Source organism: Hippoglossus hippoglossus, chromosome 5 (assembly GCF_009819705.1).
Source record: "Hippoglossus hippoglossus isolate fHipHip1 chromosome 5, fHipHip1.pri, whole genome shotgun sequence".
Lineage (NCBI taxonomy): Eukaryota > Metazoa > Chordata > Actinopteri > Pleuronectiformes > Pleuronectidae > Hippoglossus > Hippoglossus hippoglossus.
In genome coordinates this window covers 20,607,615-20,630,412 of record NC_047155.1, presented here as the reverse complement: position 1 = coordinate 20,630,412, position 22,798 = coordinate 20,607,615, and the positions used below count along the sequence as shown (strand labels likewise).

The following is a 22,798-nucleotide window of genomic DNA, read 5'->3' as shown; positions in this document are numbered from 1 at the left end:
GTGAAACACAGGTTTACACAGGATGAGTGCGACCAAGTTGGATTCTAAAGTGACGACGTTCATTCTGTTGTATAATTTATTAGTGGAAACCTTGCACCTCATGTATTTTGTCCGCTGTTGGCCATTTGACAGAAAACGAGGCATTCACAGCGTTTATCAGACAGATGCAGCCTGACCTGCACATACTGTGTTAAAAAGCCTGGAGGCGTTCTCACTTAATTATAACTGCGCAGCATAGCCGGAGGCAGGATATCGTTTTGATGTGTGTGGGCGTGTGTGTCTCCTAACTCCACAATGCATGAACGGATTTTAATTAAACTGTGATTATTAGTTGGGAGGGGTATCTCCAGAGATCAGGTTTTGGAGCTGATCAGTCAAAGGAGAGAGACAATCTAAAGCTTATATTGACCAGACAATTATTCCTCACGTAACATCATGAATACGTTTTCCAACCAATTACATTAGAGACAGAAATTACAGCTTGTTAAGATTAACCGAACATTTATCATATGATATCAATGACATTCATTCTTATTATATACAAGTAATAATGCTGACGCTTCTCATTTGTAAAAATGAAGAATAAACGTGTAAATGAGCAATCACATTAAGCTGTCCGTCAATGCAGCAATTTCAATTTTCATAATCATCACTTAACAGGCTTGGTTTCAATTGTCGGACGTGTTATTAGAAAGCTCTCGCACTGACCTGAGAGCTCCAGGAAGTCCGGTTTGTGACTGAAGATCAGGTAGTTGTTGGCGATGAAGTGCAGGAGCCAGACGTACAGCTGCTCTGCGTTGTGGCACTGGGGGTCAATAGAAACAACATGGTGAATAACAGTTATTCTCACAAAAACACTGCATGGAGCAATTCTTCAACCAAAGGTAGATTTCTTCCAAGAGAATCATCTGCATTTTGTTGGGTGAAGGAGATTACACTCATATTTTATTGAGGCAGTCATCAGTTCTGCTCTTGTTCCTTATTTTCCCCTCGTATACGAACCATTTCACTGACCTTTGCTCTGCGGAGTAGTCGCACCACGCTGATACCTGTGGAAGCCAGCTCTCTACTGGGCATGCTCTGAAGGTACGCGCACACACACACCTCACACAGGTGCTGCAGACGTTTCACCTGGTACATCTCGGCACAGACCAGCACGGCCATGGCCTGCATCACACTGGCTGGACACACAAACAAACACACAAGATACACAGCTGATATAAGCACTTACATTGCTATAAAACCAAGTATGTCACATTTGAACCCTGACGTGTGCTGTAGATGAAGACCTATTTAAAAACAAACGCCTCTGGAATAAATTAGAGGTTTAAAAGCATCGCATGAAGTTGAAGAGTTTTTATGTTTATTGTTTCAAAAGTCAAATCGGAACAGACTAACACCAAAAGTTTAAAAACAGCCAGATAACAATAAAAGTATTTTGTGTGTCTATTTCTCATACTTACTCTCTCAATATTTGAGAATGCTTAACAAGTTACAAAGACATCAGTCCTATCAGTTAATAAACTCTTAGCAGAGTCTTAAACGTAACTTTGACAAAATACCTCAAGTTTGTTGAATTGTTTGTTAATATACGACTTTATGAAACACAAGAAGTGATATCACAACAAAAACATGTTAAATAATACATTCAATGAAATAAATGAAAATTAACATGAGATAAAATGATCATGTGTCTGTCGTGTGTAAAAAGTAACTGTCACCCGACAATACGCCTCATCTCCAGAGAGCATTTTAGCATCGTTCAGCACATTGTTTTGGTTTTCCTGTCCACAAACACTCATCAGTCGCAGCAGTAACCTGGTTTTATAAATATACATAAACAAAGTGTACATGTCGTGACAATGTTAGCAACTAGCTGGTGAACATAGAGCATTTAGAAGGTATTTATGGAAACTAAACTTAAAGCTTACAGGGCTTAAGGAGTTAATACTGGACTCATTTAACATATAAACATGAATTCAAATGAATGTAATTGCTGGATATGTTTTTAATTGTTTACTAACACATTTGCAAATAACTGTATGGAGCTATATGAAGTGAGAATGTGTCACTAATCAATCTTCAGCTTGTTCTGCTGCTCCCATGTGGCCAAGAAAATCAATGAATGCAGCGTTAAATGAAGAAAATGAAGGCACGTGTACATATGAACCAAAGTGCAAAATCTGGCTCAGCTACAGCCTCATCTAGTGTTTACAAACACCATGTACGTAATCCACCTCGCTTTTCTCGTCATATTACAATTAGTGCAGTCGACAGTACATCCTTTGTGCACAAGATTTCATGGAAATCTCTTCCAACTCCATGGACCAAATCTCAGCTGTGTGTTTCTGAATAGACCTCACTTGTCAAATCCCACTTTATAAAACAAATTGATACATTTTCTCATTGCTCTTTTCACGCTGTCAAATTACATCCCTAAATGCATAAATGCAAATGTCAAACAAGTGGTGCCAATCCTCTTATGTAATGCCGGCACGTCAAATCAAATTACCCCTGATGTAACCTGTTTCCTGACATTAATGTGAGTCAAACACCGCCGTCAACCTCCCTCCCTGCCTCCCCCATCCTTACTGACTCTCTGCATGCGGCTCTGACAGGCTGCTGCACCGCCAGCTGAGCGGCATCCATTACACAGGGTTCGTTCTGCTTCACTGCACAAATCAGCCAAAACATTTGAATCAGCATTAATAACGGATTCTACGTAATACATTATTGATCTGAATGAAAAGGCTCTGATCGCGCCCCTGCTTTGATTTCACGCCGGTCGTTCTCGTCGCTGCTGGTGGAGTTACCTTGCTTTGACCTTGAGCGCTGAGCTCTTACGTAACAGTGCAGCGGCTCCAGAGGCTGCAGCCGCTTCATGGCTTTAATTTCCTGTTTCCATGGCTCAACCTGAAGCCGTATCTCTGGGAAACAGCTTGTTTACCCTCCTCGTACCTGAGCTGGGTCTTAGGGGTTGTTTGTTTTCCATTAAAACATCTCGTGCTGCAGAAGTATGGGATTGTCAGCTACTTATTCACAATGTGATTGTTCCACAATGTGAAAGTTTTACATTGTCAATCCAGCCGCTGCATTGTGTAACAGTACTGGAAATCAAGATGACAGTAAGTGTTATAATTAATGTCATCATTCTGTGACTAAAAGTTTAAGCTTTTTATTATCTAGTATTCAAACGAAGGAACATAACACACAGCCTTTTGTGTTTTTTGAATGTGTCATCATCTGTTGTTGTGAAGCTTTTACTAAGAGGGAGTCCAGCTGTGATGTCACCATGGTTGTCATTAAAGTATGCACACACACACACACACACACACACACACACACACACAAACTCACACACACACACAAACTCACACACACACACACACCATCAGTCCTGTCTCCATGACTTCAGAGGACATTACATTGACTGACACTTTCCTTCTTGAGGATTAACCATATTTACTTCTTTCCTAACCCTTAACCTAACTCCAACCCTAACTTGAACCTTAACCTAACCCAAATCTTAACTTTAATATTAAACGTTAACCTTAACCTAACTCTAACCTAAACCTAACCTTCAAACAGGTCCTCACCTTAAAATTTTATGATTTACATTATGGGAAATTGTTTTTGATCCCCATAAGGAAGACAAGTCCCCATAATGTGACTGTGTCAACAGATTTAGGTCCCTGCAAAATGAGCAATATAACACACTCGAAAACACACACACTCGCTCACACACACACACTCGCACACACACACACACTCGGGCACGCAGTCTTCTCAGACAACACTGCAAAGCCTTGCCATTCAATGCTGCATTTAGTAAACTTTAACCACTAGGGGGCATATCATTAAAAATATATACAGCATGATTTGATATATCAGCTTATCCAGTTGTTTTGGCCAATATGTTAATTAGTAACTCCCCACTCACTCATGACGCAGATACAGAGAACTTTAACATTGGATTCCTTCTGGCCACCTGATCAATATTAACTGATGTTTCAGGTTTGATTTAACAAACTCCTCAAACTATATTTCTAAATGTTCCTCTTTAAGTTGGACCCCATCATATGGTTAGTTTTTAATTTATGGGTTCGGCTGAAAGCTGCTCAGAGCTGCACGCCGGGGCGTTGATTCTCAGTGGGATCAACAGTATCAGTGCAGCTTGCACATGATAGGAAATTCCCTAATACAATTTTAATGTTGTAGCAGCTCCTCAAATTGTCCTCATTTGACTGCAGCTCACTGCCGTCAGAGATTTATCAGCACTAATTACTTTGAAAAGGCAGCGCACAATGTACCAGATAGTGACAACAGAGGAAAACAACACCAACAAGGATGTGTCTGGGGTCGTGATTTGGCAGCATCAAAACAGCACATGAGGCAGTGATGCCACCGGTTGCTTTTGTCATCTCAAAAGCTAATTTAATTTTTAGCTTAATGCAGTTCTCACGTACGCCTCCTGAGACCGACACTGCCAGCGTGTTGCACTCACACAGATGGTTAACAGGCTTTTGCTTTAGGCAGTGTTTTGTGTTTAGCGGCGGCCTATAGAAAAACTGATTCTTTTCATTTGAGATTTGTGCTTATCTCCATGGTTCTGTACAGTTACATCAGAGGTCCACTGTCCTTCTATAAATGGCTGACACTGTTGGTCAGAGACTTTCTTTTCCCCTTTTCAAGTCATTCTTATCTAAGCAAACATATTTATATTTACAGCAACACCCTGAGGATGTAGTTATCACCAGATGAATGGAAAACACACTGAGAGTAATCTATCTCAACACCGTGCAAAATCCACCACAGTTTAATTAATCCACAAGATAAAAAAGAGGAGAGGCCCCTGCTGTCACTATAATTAGCACCACTCTTATTGTAGTAAGAATATAGTTAAACACCTGGAGTGTGTGCAGTAAACTCACAAGGACAGCAGGAGTCAGTGTAGAGGTACTCCAGGAAGGAGAGGAAGGTATCTGAGGAGACTCCGTGGATGGGCACCACTCGGCTCCGGGCCTCTGCGTACTTTCCACTAAACATTGCCGCCATGACATCGCAGCGCGCCACCAGCACCGCCCGGTGGGCCGGCAACACGCTCCCTGGGACACAAAATAAACAGGTAGGCTTAGTGTGATGCTAAAAAGCATAAAAGATTCATAACCAATATATTAGTAACAGATTGTGCATCTTCGGTTAATTTGGACAATCACATTAGTATAGAGACCATAATTGACTTTGGCTTGTTATAAGGGATAAAATGATCTCCACCACGCCCCGACAATATGTGAATGAAAATGTATATATTAGATATTGAGGAAAAATGAATGGACATTGAGAGAAGGGTTTGAGGTGAAGGATGTCTCATAGGCTGGTCTGGGAGGACGCACCAAGGCCCCCAGGCAGTACCTAGAACTAGACATGCAAGAGATATACACCAAACTAGATCTATATAGGGATGTTGGTTGGGAAGAGAGAAGAAGGATGAATACATGTGGGTAGGGATGTGGGATGAAGGGATGAAGGTAAGGATAAAGGAAAGCGTATGGATGAGAGAAGGAGGATGAATGGATGTGGGTAGGGATGCAGGGTGAAAGGGTGAAGGAAGAAGGATGATGGAATGCATAGGGATGAGTGTAGGGATGAGGGTAAGGATGAAGGAAAGGGAGTAAGGGAGAAGAATGGAGGGATGAGGGTAGGTTTGACCGTTTTCTTCTTTTTCTCTTTTCCCAGGGAAGGGAAAGGGTGGGTCAAAGAATCTGAGACAAACAGAGCGTGATGGGTTGACTGGGTATGTGTCGGCTCCACAGGTGACTAGAGGTGTGGCTGAGGTGTGGCCCTGCTCCTGAACCTAAATTAACTAGTTAACTTCACAAGAAATCTGAGACATGTAAATCCTGGTCCACTTTCACTAAATGCCATTAACAGCCCCTGACAGCTCTCATCTCACTCCGTCAGCAGGTTATTACGGTAAAATTCACAAAATATTCTAGTAGAAATTGACTCTAACCTCCAGGAGCTGAACTCTCAGCTCTGAGGTGCAAGGACAAGTTCAAGCTCACTGCACTTTTTATGAGATAAATATTGATTAGCGGAGGCGTGTGGTCATTATGTCTGTATTTCTCTGTCTGATTCTTTAATAGAACAGTGCAGCTCGTGAAAGCTTTTGGCTGAAATGAAGCTCGACAGGTAGAGAAGGCCACCCGTCGCTTTTTATATCCTAATTTGTCTCCAAGTGGTTGACCACGCCCGGGACTGAGATCACGATTCAATCACAGCCACTGAAGTGTGACCTTCCTCCGCTGTGTGACGGTGCATGTATTTGTCAGGGTGTGTGTGCGTCTAATAGATCAACATGACCCCCCCACCTTGCACCATGAAGATGACATCTGAGTAGAGAGGAGAATTGAAGAGGTTGACGAGCGTCTGGGGGCCGAGCTGAGCTGCCCGCGCGCTCGGGGTATCCCTGGGGCCCTGCTCACACACACACACACACACACACACACACACACACACACACACACACACACACACACACACACACACACGCATACACACACACACGCACACACAAAACAGTGTAGAGGCAGCCAAAAGGAAACGGACAGAGTTAACATTCCTCTGCTGGATGTCAGGTACTAGTTACGAGCCCAATTACAATTCAGTGCATCTCTCCCACCTTGCCTGTGGAATACAAATGGCTTCTCTGCCAGTCTTGCTTAGTGCTACCAAAACATACTTGAACTGCAATGCCAAGAACGACACAAGGAAACTGGCGAACGGTGAGAACAGACTGAGAAGCAGACAGTCGTCCGAGCTGACTATTTATTAACACATTACTGCTCATTTGAAGCCATTTAAAGGCAGAATATTCCAATATGTATTTACATCACACTGCAGGTGAAATCAGAAGTGCACGAAAGGCAGACACTTCTTCAAGTTCTAATGAGCTTCTGTCCACAGTTGAGTGCCGTCAAAGGCTCCCATTACCATTACGTGACCTTTCTCAGCCAACTGAAGCACAAAGAACTGCACATTCTCAGGGGGAGAGCTCGGGAAACACAGTCTTCAGTCGAGGCAGCAACAGCCTCTTTTTATTTTGTAAAACAATGGAGAGCTTATGAAAAGCACATTTCTGCTGGTCTAATGGAGTCAGACGTCCTGGAGCTGTTTGCCGAGGATGAGATCAAACCATGGCAGGACCTCAGGGTTGTCTCCTCACATTAAAGTGGCCATGTCATGACGTCTCGGTGCACCGCCTCAGGTGAAGACCTAATTCTGTACAAATGGGTGGGTGCAGCATGCACGGTGCCAAAGGCTTGTCAGACGCAACTGTGTCATATCTCCTTGTCTCTGTCTAAGAGTTCAAGGCTACTTCCTATTACGCAGAGCACCACCTCAGAGATTAAAAGTGTGACGTTGCAGTTATAACGTCTGTGCTTTTTTGTGTGTTTTCTGGTGAGTAAATGAACGACTATGGCATATTATATATATTTTTTTTAATCTTTATTAGATTGTATTAACTGCATAATTTATTACATGCATTGTGTTATTTTCTAGTCTTTATGCATCAACCTGGAGTACCACTCTTAATCCCATTGTATTTGGTACAATACAATGACGATGAAGGCTTCCTATTCTATTCTATAATGTTAGATTTAATGGCTGACGTCCAGTGTAAACTCCTACACAGATCTTGTGTTGTGCTTTAACTCCTTTAGGTGACTGTCTTGTTTATTTTGTGCTAATTCCCACAGTGTGTGAGAAGTGATCACAGCCACTAACTAAGTAAATATGCTAATTGTAGCCTCATTATTACTGTTTTTTAACAAGGTCCTGCTAATTAAGGCGCCGTTGCACTGCAACTGCAAAAACATGTGTTTATACCTTCAAAGAACAAGTTTGACACATTAGAGGTATTTAACCTCTTTCGCTGGAGAGAGCTGTTATAGCATACACACCATAAGATATACCACTCAAACTTAAAGAAAGACAAGAGAGTAAGACCTCACCCTTTCTCTCCCGATGAGAGATCGTATGCGCTCCATAAGCTGAGCAACAGCCAGCGAGCTCTTCAGCTTCTCTTCCAGGGCCTCCTGGAGGTGCTCCCACTCCCACGCTCCTGCAAAACATCCATAGACACATTCTGTGGACCCACAATAGCATCGTTCACAGAAACACAGAAACAAACTTTTCTCTAGCTGGCACCGCGCACAGACCACCCACGTACCTGTACACCCAATGTTCCCTGCCTGGTTTTGACAAAGTTGGCTTGTTCTAAAATGTGTCTCTTTATGTAATGTATGGTGGTTATGGGTGTTGCAGCCATTCAAGGTTCTTCTGAACAGAAACCAGTGACCAAAAGATTGCCTGTTGCAACTCTGAATCCAAGTCAGTTGTTTAATAGTTGTAATAATAATAGTATGCAGGTTTAACCTTTTTCCATTTGGGCGCTGGCTACAAATAAAAGCTATAAATGTATTTTTAAACTTCAAATGATATTTAAAGCTTTGATACAATTTTCACAATTTAAATTTGGTTTCAATTTAGTTTAATAATCACAAGTGTAATGAAATAGTTTGACTTATAAACAAAGAGTCTAGTTGTTTTGAATTAGAATACAGTTGGATCAAGCATTTCCACTTCCTCCCACAATCCAGAAATGAAGCCAAAATACATCTTCTGCATATGAAAGCGGAATTTATGACCTAAACTGCAGCCAGCCACCAGGTGGCGATCAAGATGCTTTGGTTTCATTTTTTGGGAGCAGTCATGTCATCCATCTTTACATACAGTCTACGGTTCACATAGATAATTGTGAGACTGTATTCAAGCACAGCACTACCATTAGCTAAATGCTTATCTCAGCATGCTCACAGTAGTATAGTGAGAAATGTTTTCACCATCTTAGTTTAGCATGTTAGCATGCTAATATTTGATCATTGGAAATAAGCACAGATTGCAACAGATTTCAGCAAATTGTTCTAAATGTTTTGCCCTATAAAGCAAAACATTTCTAAGGATGACATTTTGAACTAACGCATGAGGCCTCAACTGCTGTTGAGACATTTCAGTAAAAACCACAAATGTGAGTAAAGTCTGGATCATCGAGGTCAGTATGAATCATGGCCGACCGACTTTTCCCTCCCCGGGGCTACATGGGAAATAGAAATTTACCGTCATATACATCAAATTAAAGTCATTAAAACAATGTGACATATAATGAGGGTATAAACTGGTGAAGCTGTTACGACACAGACATTTCTAAGTAATATTCTATTTGTAAAACACCTCCACTGCATTTCAGTATGTATATAGTTATACTCCTTTCCAAAGGCTGCACAGCACGCTGCAGCCTGATTGGGGTGGCGCTCTCTGTCTCACTGGGACATAAACAGACTGTCGAGGGAAGAAGGGAGCCGGACTGGGCAGGATTTAGCTCATCATTAGTTCATTATGACAGTTTTTTGTGTGATAGAGGGATTATACCTCAGCACACGGTCGCAGATAATGACACTGCACTGCGCAGGCACCTTCTCTGCAGGGTGAGAGATTAGCTGAGGAGCTGTGGTGCTGACACATGATGCAGCCAGGCACCAAAGAAACAGCACTGAATGGGCTGGTGCATGTTTTCATAGGCATATAATCGGAAAAGGAATAACACAATATATATATAAAAGATTCTACAAAATAATATCACAAATACAGTGAGTTTGAATGTTGATGTATTTCCTCTTATCCACCTACACAAACACACTTGGGAACAATTTGTACAGATTAACACTCATTCCCCCAACGTTGTTCCTTAATCTCGTCCAAAACTGCTGCATTCCTGACTCATAATCTCATCCAAACTTAAACCAAATGCCAACAAAGACAGAAACCGGTGACGTCCGTGCTGAACTCAGCTGCAAGGAAACGACAAGTGAGACAAGAAAAACAACTGGTGAGTGGTAGAAAACATGACCCCACACAAGGCCTGAATGACCACAAGAGACACAATGATTCATCTGTGTCACATACATGTACCACACGTGGTAAACATGCACATACACGTTAGCAACCAAGTGACAAATTCAATAATTCAGTAGAAAGCTACACAAGGAGACACAGTCCGATAGTGTTAACATCACACGAGCGAAGTCACATCCTCTGTGACTGTCCACACACACACACACACACACACACACACACACACACACACACACACACACACACACACACACACACACACACACACACATGCACACACATGTTTACTTCTATTTTAGTGAGGACACTCATTGACACAATACATTCCCTAGCCCCTTATCCTAACCTTAACCATCCAAACTAAATGCCTAACACCTAACCCTTATCCTAACCCTAACCCTAACTCCAAAACCAAGGCTTAACCCTGAAACAGCCCCCTGAAAAATTGACGGCCGGTCAAAATGTCCTCACTTTCCAAAAAATGTCCTCACTGTGGTCTATGCTTAAAATGGTCCTCACAAATATATAGTACAGAAACACACACTCAAGTGACAAAAAGCCAGAGTGTGGAATAATACCACGAGTGTGACGCTCTGTTTTTGCAGAGACATTACATTGTTATGGAAATTTGTTCTGCTGAGCCACTAAAATGAGCTACAATTGTCAAGTGAGTTGAACTGAATAGCGAACAGAAGACGCTTGTCCTGTCTCCGGCAAAGAAAAAGTACGACTTTATGCGGATTCACTGCAAATGAACATCAAACACTGGAAAACTGTTACTATGGGAACATATTCACGTCTGATCAATCAATTCAAGAAAAGAACATAAACACATGCATGTACACACACACACACACACACACACAGACACAGTCATTTCTCCAGGGCTTCAGAGGACAACACATTGACTTACATTGATTTCCTGATGACTTACTCTAACCTTAACCATGGTTACTACTTGCCTTAACTTAACCCTTATCCTAACTTTAACCTAAACCTAAACCTAAACCTAAACCTAAACCTAAACTTAACCTTAACCTTAACCTTAACCTTAAAACATGTAACATTTTATGATTCATATCATAGGGATTTGCCTTTTTCCGCACAAGGAAGACAAGTCCTCATAATACGGATTTAGGTCCCCACAACTTGAGTAATACCTGGACAGACACACACACGCACACACACACACACACACACACACACACACACACACACACACACACACACACACACACACACACACGCACATTCACACTGCATATGAGCTCAACTAATTTTAACCTACTGTAAGACCCAACATGTTTTCAGCATCAACATAATGTTCACACTAGACTTAACACTGATGCCCTGCAGTGTTTTATGGAAATGTGACAGTCGTATTCTTCTCAGCACACACACACATATTCCTTTTTCAACAATTACCTCCAAACCATACACACACACACACACACACACACACACACACACACACACACACACACACACACACACACACACACACACACACACACACACACACACACACGCACACAGCTATCCTTGTAAGGACTTTGCATTGATTTCACATCTTACCACTAACCGTAACATGGAGCTCAGAGAGGATGTTTTGCATCATTCTGACTTTTGGGCCTCATGAGGTCTACTGGTCCTGACAAGGTCAGTGTTTATTCTGGGAAGGTCCTTAATAGGTGACAACAAGTACACACCCACACACAAACACACACACACGTATTACCATTATGCTCTAATGCCCAGCTCTCCCACCAGCCAAACACTCAGCCTCACGTCATCTGACTGAAATGCACAGTAGCAGCACCTTATACTCCACCCCTCCTTTCTCTCACCTTCACATCCCACCGCCTTCGTCTTTCACCCTGTTTACAATTTTACACTCCTTACTTTTCCATCTTCCACACAAGCACTTACATACGTGCGTGGAAATACACACTGCCCTCTCCTACCGTATTCTTATTCACAGAGTCACTCACAGAGACTCGGTCTAACCCTATAATCTTTTTACCTTCTCCGCTCACCCTTTACCGGCACACACATGCACACAAGAGGCAGGCATGAATCAGATGTTGGCACAGCTTTCCGCCACGAGGACTCACGCAGGACATGCAGCCTGTGCTGAGGCGCTGGCATGCACAGGCGCTGCGAGCGAACATACAGCAGTCTAAGCCGCAGACTTAGACAAATGAAGATTTTCATTGCAGCACTAAAGTCACAGAGAATATCACTAACTCAGCTACTTAAATGATGGGAGTAAATTTTGCATGAAAGTGCCACAATTTGCATTCGTAATTGTTTTGGCTCTACATTTGATGCCTGTATCCTTGTTCAACCAGGTTAATATATGATACTATTATTTTAAAAAGGCATGTTTCATCAGAGTCCTTTATTTGTTGATATGAGGCTGCTGCAACAGGCTTCCGAGGCAGATTCTATCAATAGCCATCCGAGTGATGGAGACTCGGTTTCTGCAGACACGTCGCTCAGTGCACATAACCATTTGTTACTTATGTCCAAAGGAGTTTAATAGAGCTGAGCTGGCCGAAGATAAAGGACACACGAGTGGTCCAAGGCATCAAGTACAAATGTGGGTTAAGAAAAGCAGCGTGAGATCACACTATTACACGATGAACGACCAGGCTCTAGATTAAATATACTACTGTTGCTTACTATCAAGCACTTTCAATTTGACTGATCTCTGTTCCTCGGCGTAATGGAATATTGGACCAGACCCAACGGCAAGAAAAGTGCCCACTGCTGCCAGCAGACATTAATCATCACATCTCAACTATTGGAAAAATCGAGCTCCTCCTTTCGAGGGAGTGGAATCCCTGAGCTGTGGATGTCAGCCCGGCTCTGGTAGCTGTATTCAAACCCCAGTAGTAATGTGTGGAAAGTGTCCAATATGGCAAAAGCACCAGCATTTAGTATCACCCACAAATAATTGTCAACAAACATCTGCAACTATTTGATTTCCCAGGAACCATGTAGTGTGATGGGAGTGAACGGATTGATCCATCCGTGTTGAGTCCAGATTCCTCTGGACAGACTGTGTGTTGGCTGCTTTCGTTATTTGATCTTTCTATTTGGCTCCTGTGCAACTGGTCCTGATGCCAGAACGTCAGTTTGGGCAACTTCACTCTGGTGGAGCCAATCTGTGTTGCAGCCCTGCTGCTGTGATTTAGGTTAATGTAGGAATAATTGAATGACCTTCACTTAAGATCACTCCACCAACTGGAGATACAATGTTTTTTACATTACAGAGTTGGAACATTTATTAACTAGAGCATACATCCACCAGCACATACATCCACCAGCACATATATCCACCAACAGTCCAATTATGAAACCACATTTGAATTCACTAGATCTGGATTTTCACATGGATCTGCACCAAATTGCAGTTGGTTTATGACCAAATACCTGCAGAACTACAGACATTACTGTCAGTCTCACTTGCCCACTTTGTGTTTGTTGGTCATTCTAAAAGTTGACATGCTATTGATCCATTTTCTATAGCGCTTATCCTTTGATGCTTGTGGGGGGAGCTGGTTCCAATCCCAGCTGACTTTGGGTCAAGAGGTGGGTTACATGGGGACAGGTCGCCAGTCCATCTCAACATATAGAGACAAACAACCACTCGCTCTCACACCTACAGTCAATTTAGAGTCTCCAATTAACCTATCCAGGAAGCCGGACTTCCTGACCACACCACATTGCATTTCAACATGTGAACACGCTAAACTAAGGTGCTCAACAATGTAAATATTATACTGATGATACCAAAAATCCACATATTTAAACTGACAGTGCGAATAGAACAGTGGGTAAACGTTACAATGGATGAGTGTAGACTGGTGGTTTTTACCTCTGTAAATAAACATGAGCGTCTCCCACAAGCACATACACAGGAGGGGGTCCTTCACCACCAGCCGGGAGAGTCGTCCTGTCAGGTGCCCCTCTGAACGTGGCATGTCATCAATAATCCCCCCGTCCCAGGTGGAGAGCAGTGAGGGGGGGCCTCCATCCCGCTCTCTGCAAACACACCGCGACTGTGGGCGTTCCCTTTGAAATTCAAATTGAAAATAAAAAATTAGCTTGTCGGAGGAGTCCAGCTTGCGACTCCAGGCTCAGGTGGTGAAATAGCTGATTAAGCTCCGTCCCGTGGACCTGCTGCTCATAGCTCTCCTACCTGGTCTTAGGCCCCAGGAGCAGCTGTCTGAAGTAGGGGCTGACAGCACACAGCACAGCCGCGTGGGCCCAACCCAGTTCTTTCCCCGATTCTCCGGCGTAGAAAGCCACGTCGGCGAACTGCACGCCACGCTCCAACAACCACTGCAGGTCCTGGGAGAAGCTGGACTCCTCCACACGGATGGGAGGAAGACGAGCTGGACGGAGGGAGCAAGATGGTGAAACGGAGTGAGAAAGCTGAGTAGGATGAGTTAAGAATGTTCAAAGAACCCTAGATGTAATTTACATTTGCAGCATACTCATCTACCTGAATCTATCTTTTCTACTGAATGATTTCCTCCTTTTTAGCAATGATTTTTGACAACAGAGAGAAATGGAGTGTGTATGTGGAGAGAGTCATTTGGACGGCAAAACTGTCGTGGGATGTTTTTTGTCAAGACATCATTGCAAAGAGTTGTTACTTAAGCTAGAAAAAATGCTTCCGGATATATTTGTCTTAGCACTTACAGCAGAACTGCAGAGATATGAGCTGAGGCTGGATTCTGTTCCACTGAAGAAATATAGAAATCTACACGACAGAGGATTTATTCCTGCTTCTTTTGATCTCGGGGAACTGACACCAAAAAGTTGACGTTCAGTCATCAAGCAAAAAATTAACCCAGAATCCAAACCTCTAATCCAAAAGTTTGTTTTAAATACGGTTAGTGTTTAAAGAAGAAAAAATAAAATGCAGCGTCAGAGAGAAATGATTTGCAGAGAAATGAGCAGTGAAGCCAAAAGACAACACTGTAGTGATAGAACTACAAACTGGAAAAGGTGTCTGGAGCAAAAGGCCATAAATAAATACATCATCGAAAAACTAAAAAAAGAGTAAGACAAAAAAGGATGACGCTGAGTGATGCATCTATTCAGACATTCAGTTAAATACAAATTTGGAAAAAGCACCAAGCAGGAAGGTGAAGGAACTGAGGGCGAGTTGTCTCCACAAAACATTTTCCTATTATATCCCCATTCATGCCTAACACACTCTGCCTCTGTGTACCTCATCTCCTTTTTTATGGCTGCTCAGATCTGACCATGAACACAGCTCCTGTTCCTGAATCACAGCTTGTCATATTTAATGCAAGCTACACCAGGAGCAGGGGGAAGTAGTGTTGGACAGGCCCCAATTAATTCTACAGCACTGACTAGCTTTTTGGCAGAACTTAAATCTGTCAGTCATTGCATTAGATTGAGGCACACACAGCAGAGTGGTCAAATCAATATTTAACACCAGTTTGTGTTTAATTCTGGGTGTTTTATTCTTTAAAAAATAACTGCATGGAAAATTGGCACTAGTAGTCGTACCAGTTATTGTAACTGGAGACAGTACTCCCTCCTTTTCAAAATAAAGCGATTCTACATGATCCGTCTGTGGGGTCTGTGCTGTGTGCTGTTATTTGGGGCAGCACAGTGGTTTGTATTGTTGCTGGTTCGAATCCCAGTTCACATAGGGGCTTTCTTTGTAGATTTTGCACGTACTCTGGCCTGCTCCCACAGTCCAAATATTAAGTGAGGTTAATTGGGGACTGTAAATTGGCCGTAGGTGTGAGTATGAATGGTTGGCCTGTATGTTGGCCCTGTAATGGACTGGAGACCTGTCCAGGTTGTACCCCGCCTCTCGCCCGGTGTCAGGTGGGATTGACTCCAGCCCCCCGCTACACTCAAATGATAAGTGGTATAGACATCTTCCCATTATCTATACCAATCCAGCTGACACCGGGCGTGCGGTGGGGTTCCCCCTGGAAAGGTCGCCAGTGTATCACAGGGCAAACATACAGACACAAGCAACCATTCACATTTACATTCACACACATGGACAGAAGCTGGAGGCGTCTGATGCGACTCACTGAAATTCTCGGCACATTTATTTCAGTTGTATAATTTAAAATTGGGCACACAGAAAGCTTTTAGTCGGTGGCAACATTTGACAGTCAGACATGGCCGTCAACTCCAGGAGTCAATCAGATTGTCCTTCAGTCAATTAGGAGAGAGAGTGTCACAGTCTAAAAAACATGAAGACAAAGTAAAAGCAGCAGAATTGTTTCTCACGATTTGCTTCGATAATCAAATTGACTGTGTCTCTGCTGGACGCTGTGAGTGAATCTTTGTGATTCTTTAGCCTCTTTTGCCGTAGTCGTTTGTCTCTCCTCATAATTAGCATTTAGCATTTTCAGAATCTGATTAGCTTTTTCTTGATTATGTCAACAATAAATCTTACTCCATGTTTCTGCTACCAGCTAAAACTTCCTTTGATTCCAGCGTGAATCTGAAATTCTGAATTTCAAATAAGAAGATTAGAACTAAATTAGAGCTTAAATGATTTGTCAATAATTAAATGTTTTCGCAAAAAGGCCAGTTGTTGCAGCGAGGGGTGTCGAAATGAGCTCAGTGTAAAACGGAATCAAACATCAGTGAATAAAAGGCATCCTCCGAGCCTTTTCTCTTCCTTCTTATCTCCAGATTGGACCAGAGAATATTGATCTGGATAAAACCTTTGTGCTCAGCTCTTTTTATGGCTGTGTGAGCTCGAGAAGAAACAATCCATTCAGTCCGAATGCTCTCTATGCAACATAGAAAATGATTTAAACCGAACGTAATTACTTAAAATGACTCAACACTGTTCTCATCTCATTAATCACATTTGAATAACTTTCATTTAAATTTTTCCAACTTGCCTGACTGTTCATAGGAGTCAATAAGACACAAATACATTAAAAGTTGTCTCGCATTAGCAGCATGAGTTTTTAGATACCACAGTACTCCTCTGACCTGGTTGTTCTAAGTGAGGGGGACGAAGATCGTTCACTTTGTTTCCTCGCCTCTTCTCCGGCCTCTCTTTGGCTTTGTGTTTCAGACACTGGATCATGAAATACTCCAGCTGAACAACACAGAAACACACACATTAGTTCGGGCGGAGGTGGCCGCCTGTCCTCGTCTCCTCTACTTGATATGTGGAAATGTTGATCAGACAGAAAGAGCTGCTGCTGTCACTGCAGCTTGTTGTTATCCTCACATGTTGATTTACCTGAAAATAAGTACAATCAAAGACTCATTTGGGCCACATAAGGGCTTATTTAACCACTACGGCTACAAACTGTCTGAGGTGATGCCTGATCCCCTGGTCCCCGTGTGGCGTCATGGCTTACCACGCTGCCAAAGTAGCGCCCAACGAAGACGTGATTGAGAGAGGGCAGCTCCAGGTAGGTGGCCCCCAGGTCCCGGGACAGCTGCAGACCCTCACTGTGAGGCACACAGCTGCTCCAGTCCGACGCACACAGCGGACACGTACAGGGGGGACCCTCGTCTGAAGACAACAAGCAGAGAATTCAACTCTCAAGATGTGTGCACACATTAAAAGGTTAGCGGGAGTATAAGAGAGTCTCTGATACTGCAGCTATTCGCGATGCATGAATCTAGTGTAAACAGCTAATAATGGAAATGCTTGTCCCACATTTCAACAAATCAGCAGCAACAGACTATGATACACAAAATGAGTTACATGACATTCATGTTTGTGAGATCATTCAGGTAGAAGAAGAATGGCACTCAGTAGAGCGCATTCCTCCTCCAAAGCCCGACTTAAGTCTCCTTAAATCCAGTCAAGGTGCACCAAATTTCACACTCATAGATATCAGTTCCCTAAATGGGCCTGATTTTTCTTCATCAAGATCCATAGTGCATTCCTCCACCTGAACCGGATCCACACCAAAATTCTGTGTATTCTTCTCTGACCCATACAGCATCTTTCCACATTATCGTGTTAATCCCTCCAGTAGTTTTTGTGTAATAATGAATACAAACAAACAAACCAAGCAACAAACAATCGGACCGGGGTGAAAACATAACCTCCAAATACACCTTCAAGCACCACATTTTAATTTATAAAGTTAATGTTAGCAGACGTGGAACAAAACAGCCTCAGAGGACCCAAAATCTGCACAGTGTTGAGTCATATGGGGTTGTGATCTAAATCAACTGCTACCCGACTGGACCAAACAGAGCAGTGCCGGGTAACAATGTTTGACACTCCTTAAGGGTAAAAGTATCATACTAACACCAACCAAATCAAACTTAGAAAACATCATAGGACAGTATTATTTTCCAAACAAGCCTCAGTTCCTTCTTAACTGGACAAAAAGCACAGACAGAAAGTCATTTTGTGTGATGAACAGAACATAAAACACATTTCAGAACCCAGATTAAGACAGAAACCATATTTTGCATTGCAGAGTGCAACCAGATGCCAAAGCCACATCTGGTTTTATGATGCAGATTCGCACTAATTCCTCCAGTTTATCTCGCATTGACTGTCCATATCCAATAAGGGATTATAAAATGAACTGACAATGAATAAGTAACATTTCCTTTTCTTAAGTTTGTTAGCAAAAAACAAGGAATCTTCCTGAACAGCAACATGAGAATAAGGTCGTCTAAATGTGCAAAATCTGCCGTGACATGTGCACTAGCACAAGCCCGACTGTGGCCCGTGTGGATGGGCACCAAAGAGACAGAAAATTTGAAGGATTAGCTCGGAGGAAGAAAGAGAAAAAAACACTAGAGAAAGACTGCACAAAGGAGGAGAGAGCCGGAGAGAAAGAACAGGACATAACGCTAAAAGCTGAGGCATCTGATAAATCATATGGCTAATAACCTACAGGCAAGACACAGGGACGCAGAAAGACAAAGTGTGTGTGTGTGTGTGTGTGTGTGTGTGTGTGTGTGTGTGTGTGTGTGTGTGTGTGTGTGTGTGTGTGTGTGAGGCAGAAGGAAAAGAAGAGGGTGACTTGGCATATTAGTGCGACATTTGTGTGCGTGCAGTTCCAGGGATTAATCCGTCCGTCCTCCTGCGTCCAGCACTTCTTTAATGGCTACGTTAGTGCACGTGTGGTGGTGCTCGCTCTCTGCCACGGATGTGCCTTCAGGTGGTCTGAAGTCCGGCAGCAGGAAGCGCTCAGAGCTCAGCCGTCAGTCTCTGTGGTCATGAGGGGATAGCATGCACTGTACATACTCACGGCAGCCCTAAACAAGAAAAACAAACACAGGCCCGGGCTCCACAGCTTCCCACTCTCACTGCCTCGCGCTTTATCTGCCTCTCCCAGAAAAGAGTTGACTTCCACTGTGATCATCCTGCAGCGAAGACAGGAGCTCAAAGTATGTTGAGCGGCCGAGCTAAAAATATACACTGGTACAATTGATGGGCTTGTTTACAGAATCTGAATTTGACAAGGGTCAGTGTGTGTGCAGAAGCCCATGCAGACTCACTAAGGTGCACATACACATGCATGTTAACGCCCAAGCAGTCTACATGAGGCTTCACACCTCTACACAAGGGTTTAAACTCTGCTGTGCTGCTCTTTGGAGCCTTTAATAGGCAAAAAGTATTAAGCTAATGTCTTTCTTTGGTGTGTTTCCTACAGGGAAACATGAGCCCCGACAGCCTGAAGGCAGCCATGAGGAGATTTAATCATTAGCCTCCTCCTCGTTGCTGCTAGGACACGCTGGAGGACACGAGACTCAGACAGTCATCACACCAGCTCGACAGAGGGAACATGATACTGTCTTGAAAATCAACAACTGAGCCTACAGCAAATTACCCCCGAGATACCAGGATATCAACTTTAGTGGCATTGTGTATTTGCCCGCTCTCAAGCTCAATTGTTTCCTTACAACAATGACAAAACTGTTGGAGGAGCCATCAGTTGTCACGGCGCTTCTGGCACAAAAAAAACTGAAAACTCACTCCAGCTCTGACAAAGACACAGAACAAACAAAAGGCGTCCTCACCGTTCAGCCGCGCTCCGACTGCAACGAGGATGACTGGTACACCCCAGTGCCTCAGCAGCGGGCGCAGTCTCGGGGCGTAGCCGTTCCTGACCTGCTGGAACGCCAGCTTGTCAGTGACTGAATACTTAATGACCAGGATGTCTGCCTGCTCGAGAACTTTGCGCACGCTGGCCCAGTCGCTGTCCAACAAGTCCTGGAAAAGGTGAGAAAAAGGACAACAAATATAAATAGTAACATGATGAGAAGAGGAGTGGGTTTGTCTGTGCGTCCAATCAGTTCCATGAATCTCACCTCATATAACCCTGACCTGTCCCCTCTGAGTCTTCCTCAGTGTAAATACCCTATTGTGGCTCTTGGGACTTTGCCCCTAAGGATGTGTGTGGCTAGCAGATCTGAACCAGCCTGATTCACCTCATTAGGCAGGAGGAAAAAACAACACTTCAGAGAGCTTTGAGCAGTTTGAAAGAAAAAGACGTAGATTTAGACTGACAGACTTTCCCCAGCACCACCCCCTGCCAGAGTTAAACAGCCCTATAATAGGACGCATACAGCGCTGCCACAATAATCACAACAGCGCTTTCATTTCAGATGCATATGCTATTAAGAACAAAAGTTCTTTCATCGTTTCTGGTTTTTTTTTGTGCAGTGCATGTTAAAAGCGTCTGCCTAAGAATAGAGACGTTTTTATGAAGCTTGCAATCAGCACTGGAAGGTAAGTGGCTTCGGAATTTTAGATGTTTAAATGTACCGAGGAAAAGTAGCATGAAGAAAAAGTAAAGAGTATATCAGTGAAGTGAGGCCCAATCTTTAACAATGAGCAAAACTGCACCACTTTCTTGTGGCATGCTTTTTTCCTATTGGTCTGTCTTAATCTTCTTCTGCAAACCTGGTGTGATTGGCTGTCATGCAAGCAGGGAGGTGTAGGGTAAGAGCCAAAGCAACATTTAAAAAAGGATTCTTTTTATATGTATACTGGGCAGGGGGGGATCCAGGGCCGGGATCAGGGGGGCACAGGCCCCAGCTGAACGCGTTCAGATGAGGGGTGGAGCAGCAGAGGAGGGAGGAAGACATAAGTTAATTCCGCTGTGGAGATCACATGTTTGCAGCACAACGACACTGGCGTCAGCCTTTATCAACAAAAGCTCTGTTGACACCTTTGTTGGTGTCTTCTACTTATGGCACCGCTTTTTCATCCAGAGATAAGAGTATTTATTTTTTTTGCCTCAGTTTTGCGTCTCTCACATGTTAGAGCTCACTCGCTCACAGTGAATCCAGAGGATCTCCTGCTGTGTCCTCACATGGGCTCATTTGAACATTATCTGCAGTTTTCTCAGGGGCTGGCAGAAGAAATTCTGGAGAAGGTCCAGAGTCTCTCACTCGGACATATGCGTTCTCACAGCCCCTACGGAGAATGTCAGGAGATAATTTGTGTGTGTGTCAAAGCAGCTTTACTGAAACAGGAACTGTGCATGGATGCTGGACATATAAATGGCCCCTATGTCTAAATGTTGAGCCCTTTATGGCCCCTGAAACACACACATTACTTCAGGTGGATCAAAGCCATGATCCAAAACCCATACACCTCTCATGCTGTCCTGCACACAGACGGACCAACATGTCTCTTACCCAGCTGGGACAATCCCGCACCACCACGGTGACGTCTCCAAACACACGCGAGGTGTACTCCATGAACGCCGGGTTGTGGAGGCTGCTCTCCAGGTCGCAGGGTCCCACCAGCGCGCCATGACCCAGGTAGCTCCACAGCAGGCCTCCCTGCAGCTGCCCCTGGCCCATGATCTCCTCCCCTGGCCCGACTCCTCCGGGGCACTCGCTGCCCAGAGCCACGATGTGGATGGACCTGCAAAACCAGACAAGCGGAGGATGATGAGGATGTTGATGATGATGGTGATGGTGGTAATGATGATGATGATGCTGATGCTGATGATGGTGATGGTGATGGTGATGGTGATGGTGATCCACAGAAGAGGAGAGGAGGCAGCTCACCTCTCTGAGCTCTGCTGCTCATTATTCATGCCTGTCACATTGACTGAGAGGAAGGTTGCCATGGCCCTTTGTTGCATCTGAATGTGTGTTATGGTTCAATAAATCACTTTGATGGGATTATTTCTGATCCTTGATAAAAAAAAAAAAAAGCATGCAGCCCCAGCGGGGAGCGCTCCTCCTGGGTGCCTGCAGGAGTTGCAGCTTCGGGGGAAACTTACATGGTGTAACCTCGGTGTTTGCTGCTGCTGCTGCTGCTGCTGCTGCTGCTGCTGCTGCTGCTCTATGCTGCGGAGCCCGTTCCCCTCACGGTGCGTCTCCTCGCCGGTCTGCAGTCAGACTCGGCTTTTTCCGCAACGAGCCGCGGCTCCGCTCCGTGGTTAATCCCTCTCATCAGCGGCTGCCCCCCCCGGGAGCTGCTGCTGCTGCTGCTGCTGCTGCTGTTGAGTCTCGCATGTCCTCCCCCTTCGTTATTCATTCATAAAAGCGCGGAGCCCGGTACCGTCCCGAACCGACCGCAGAGGCGCACCGGGCACCGAGAGCAGCGGCGCGTGTCAGCAGCAGCGCCCATGGGCAGACACTGCGCTAACGGACACACAAGTTGTCACCGACCGCGGGAGACAGCGTCACAGCACCGCGTCCACACCGCAGACTGTGGCTCCACACCGTGCGGAGGGTGACGTCGGCGGATAAGACAAAAGTCCCAGCGGCGGAGAACAACTGGAGAGAAGGGGGGGAGAGAGAGCGAGAGGGAGAGAGAGAGAGAGAGGGAGGGAGGGAGGGAGAGAGA

General features: G+C 44.1%; 1 protein-coding gene across 2 annotated transcripts in view; it reads right to left on the bottom strand.

Annotated features, from left to right (window-relative positions):
• The window catches only part of rhobtb3 (Rho related BTB domain containing 3), a 26,455-nt gene extending 3,657 nt beyond the window's left edge, over positions 1–22,798 (bottom strand). Inside the window, exons 1-12 of one of the 2 annotated variants that reach the window (XM_034585448.1) lie at positions 22,012–22,165; positions 21,634–21,865; positions 20,008–20,200; positions 17,370–17,527; positions 16,993–17,101; positions 14,183–14,378; positions 13,859–14,055; positions 8,016–8,125; positions 6,372–6,477; positions 4,932–5,105; positions 1,015–1,181; positions 709–805 (exon numbers count right to left, since the gene is read on the bottom strand). In XM_034585448.1, the coding sequence (XP_034441339.1) occupies positions 709–805; positions 1,015–1,181; positions 4,932–5,105; positions 6,372–6,477; positions 8,016–8,125; positions 13,859–14,055; positions 14,183–14,378; positions 16,993–17,101; positions 17,370–17,527; positions 20,008–20,200; positions 21,634–21,865; positions 22,012–22,088 (1,816 nt within the window). In that variant the 5' untranslated portion in view covers positions 22,089–22,165. Of the gene's footprint in view, positions 1–634; positions 806–1,014; positions 1,182–4,931; positions 5,106–6,371; positions 6,478–8,015; positions 8,126–13,858; positions 14,056–14,182; positions 14,379–16,992; positions 17,102–17,369; positions 17,528–20,007; positions 20,201–21,633; positions 21,866–22,011; positions 22,166–22,229 lie in introns of those variants that run through there. The other variant, XM_034585447.1, reaches the window with a different exon arrangement.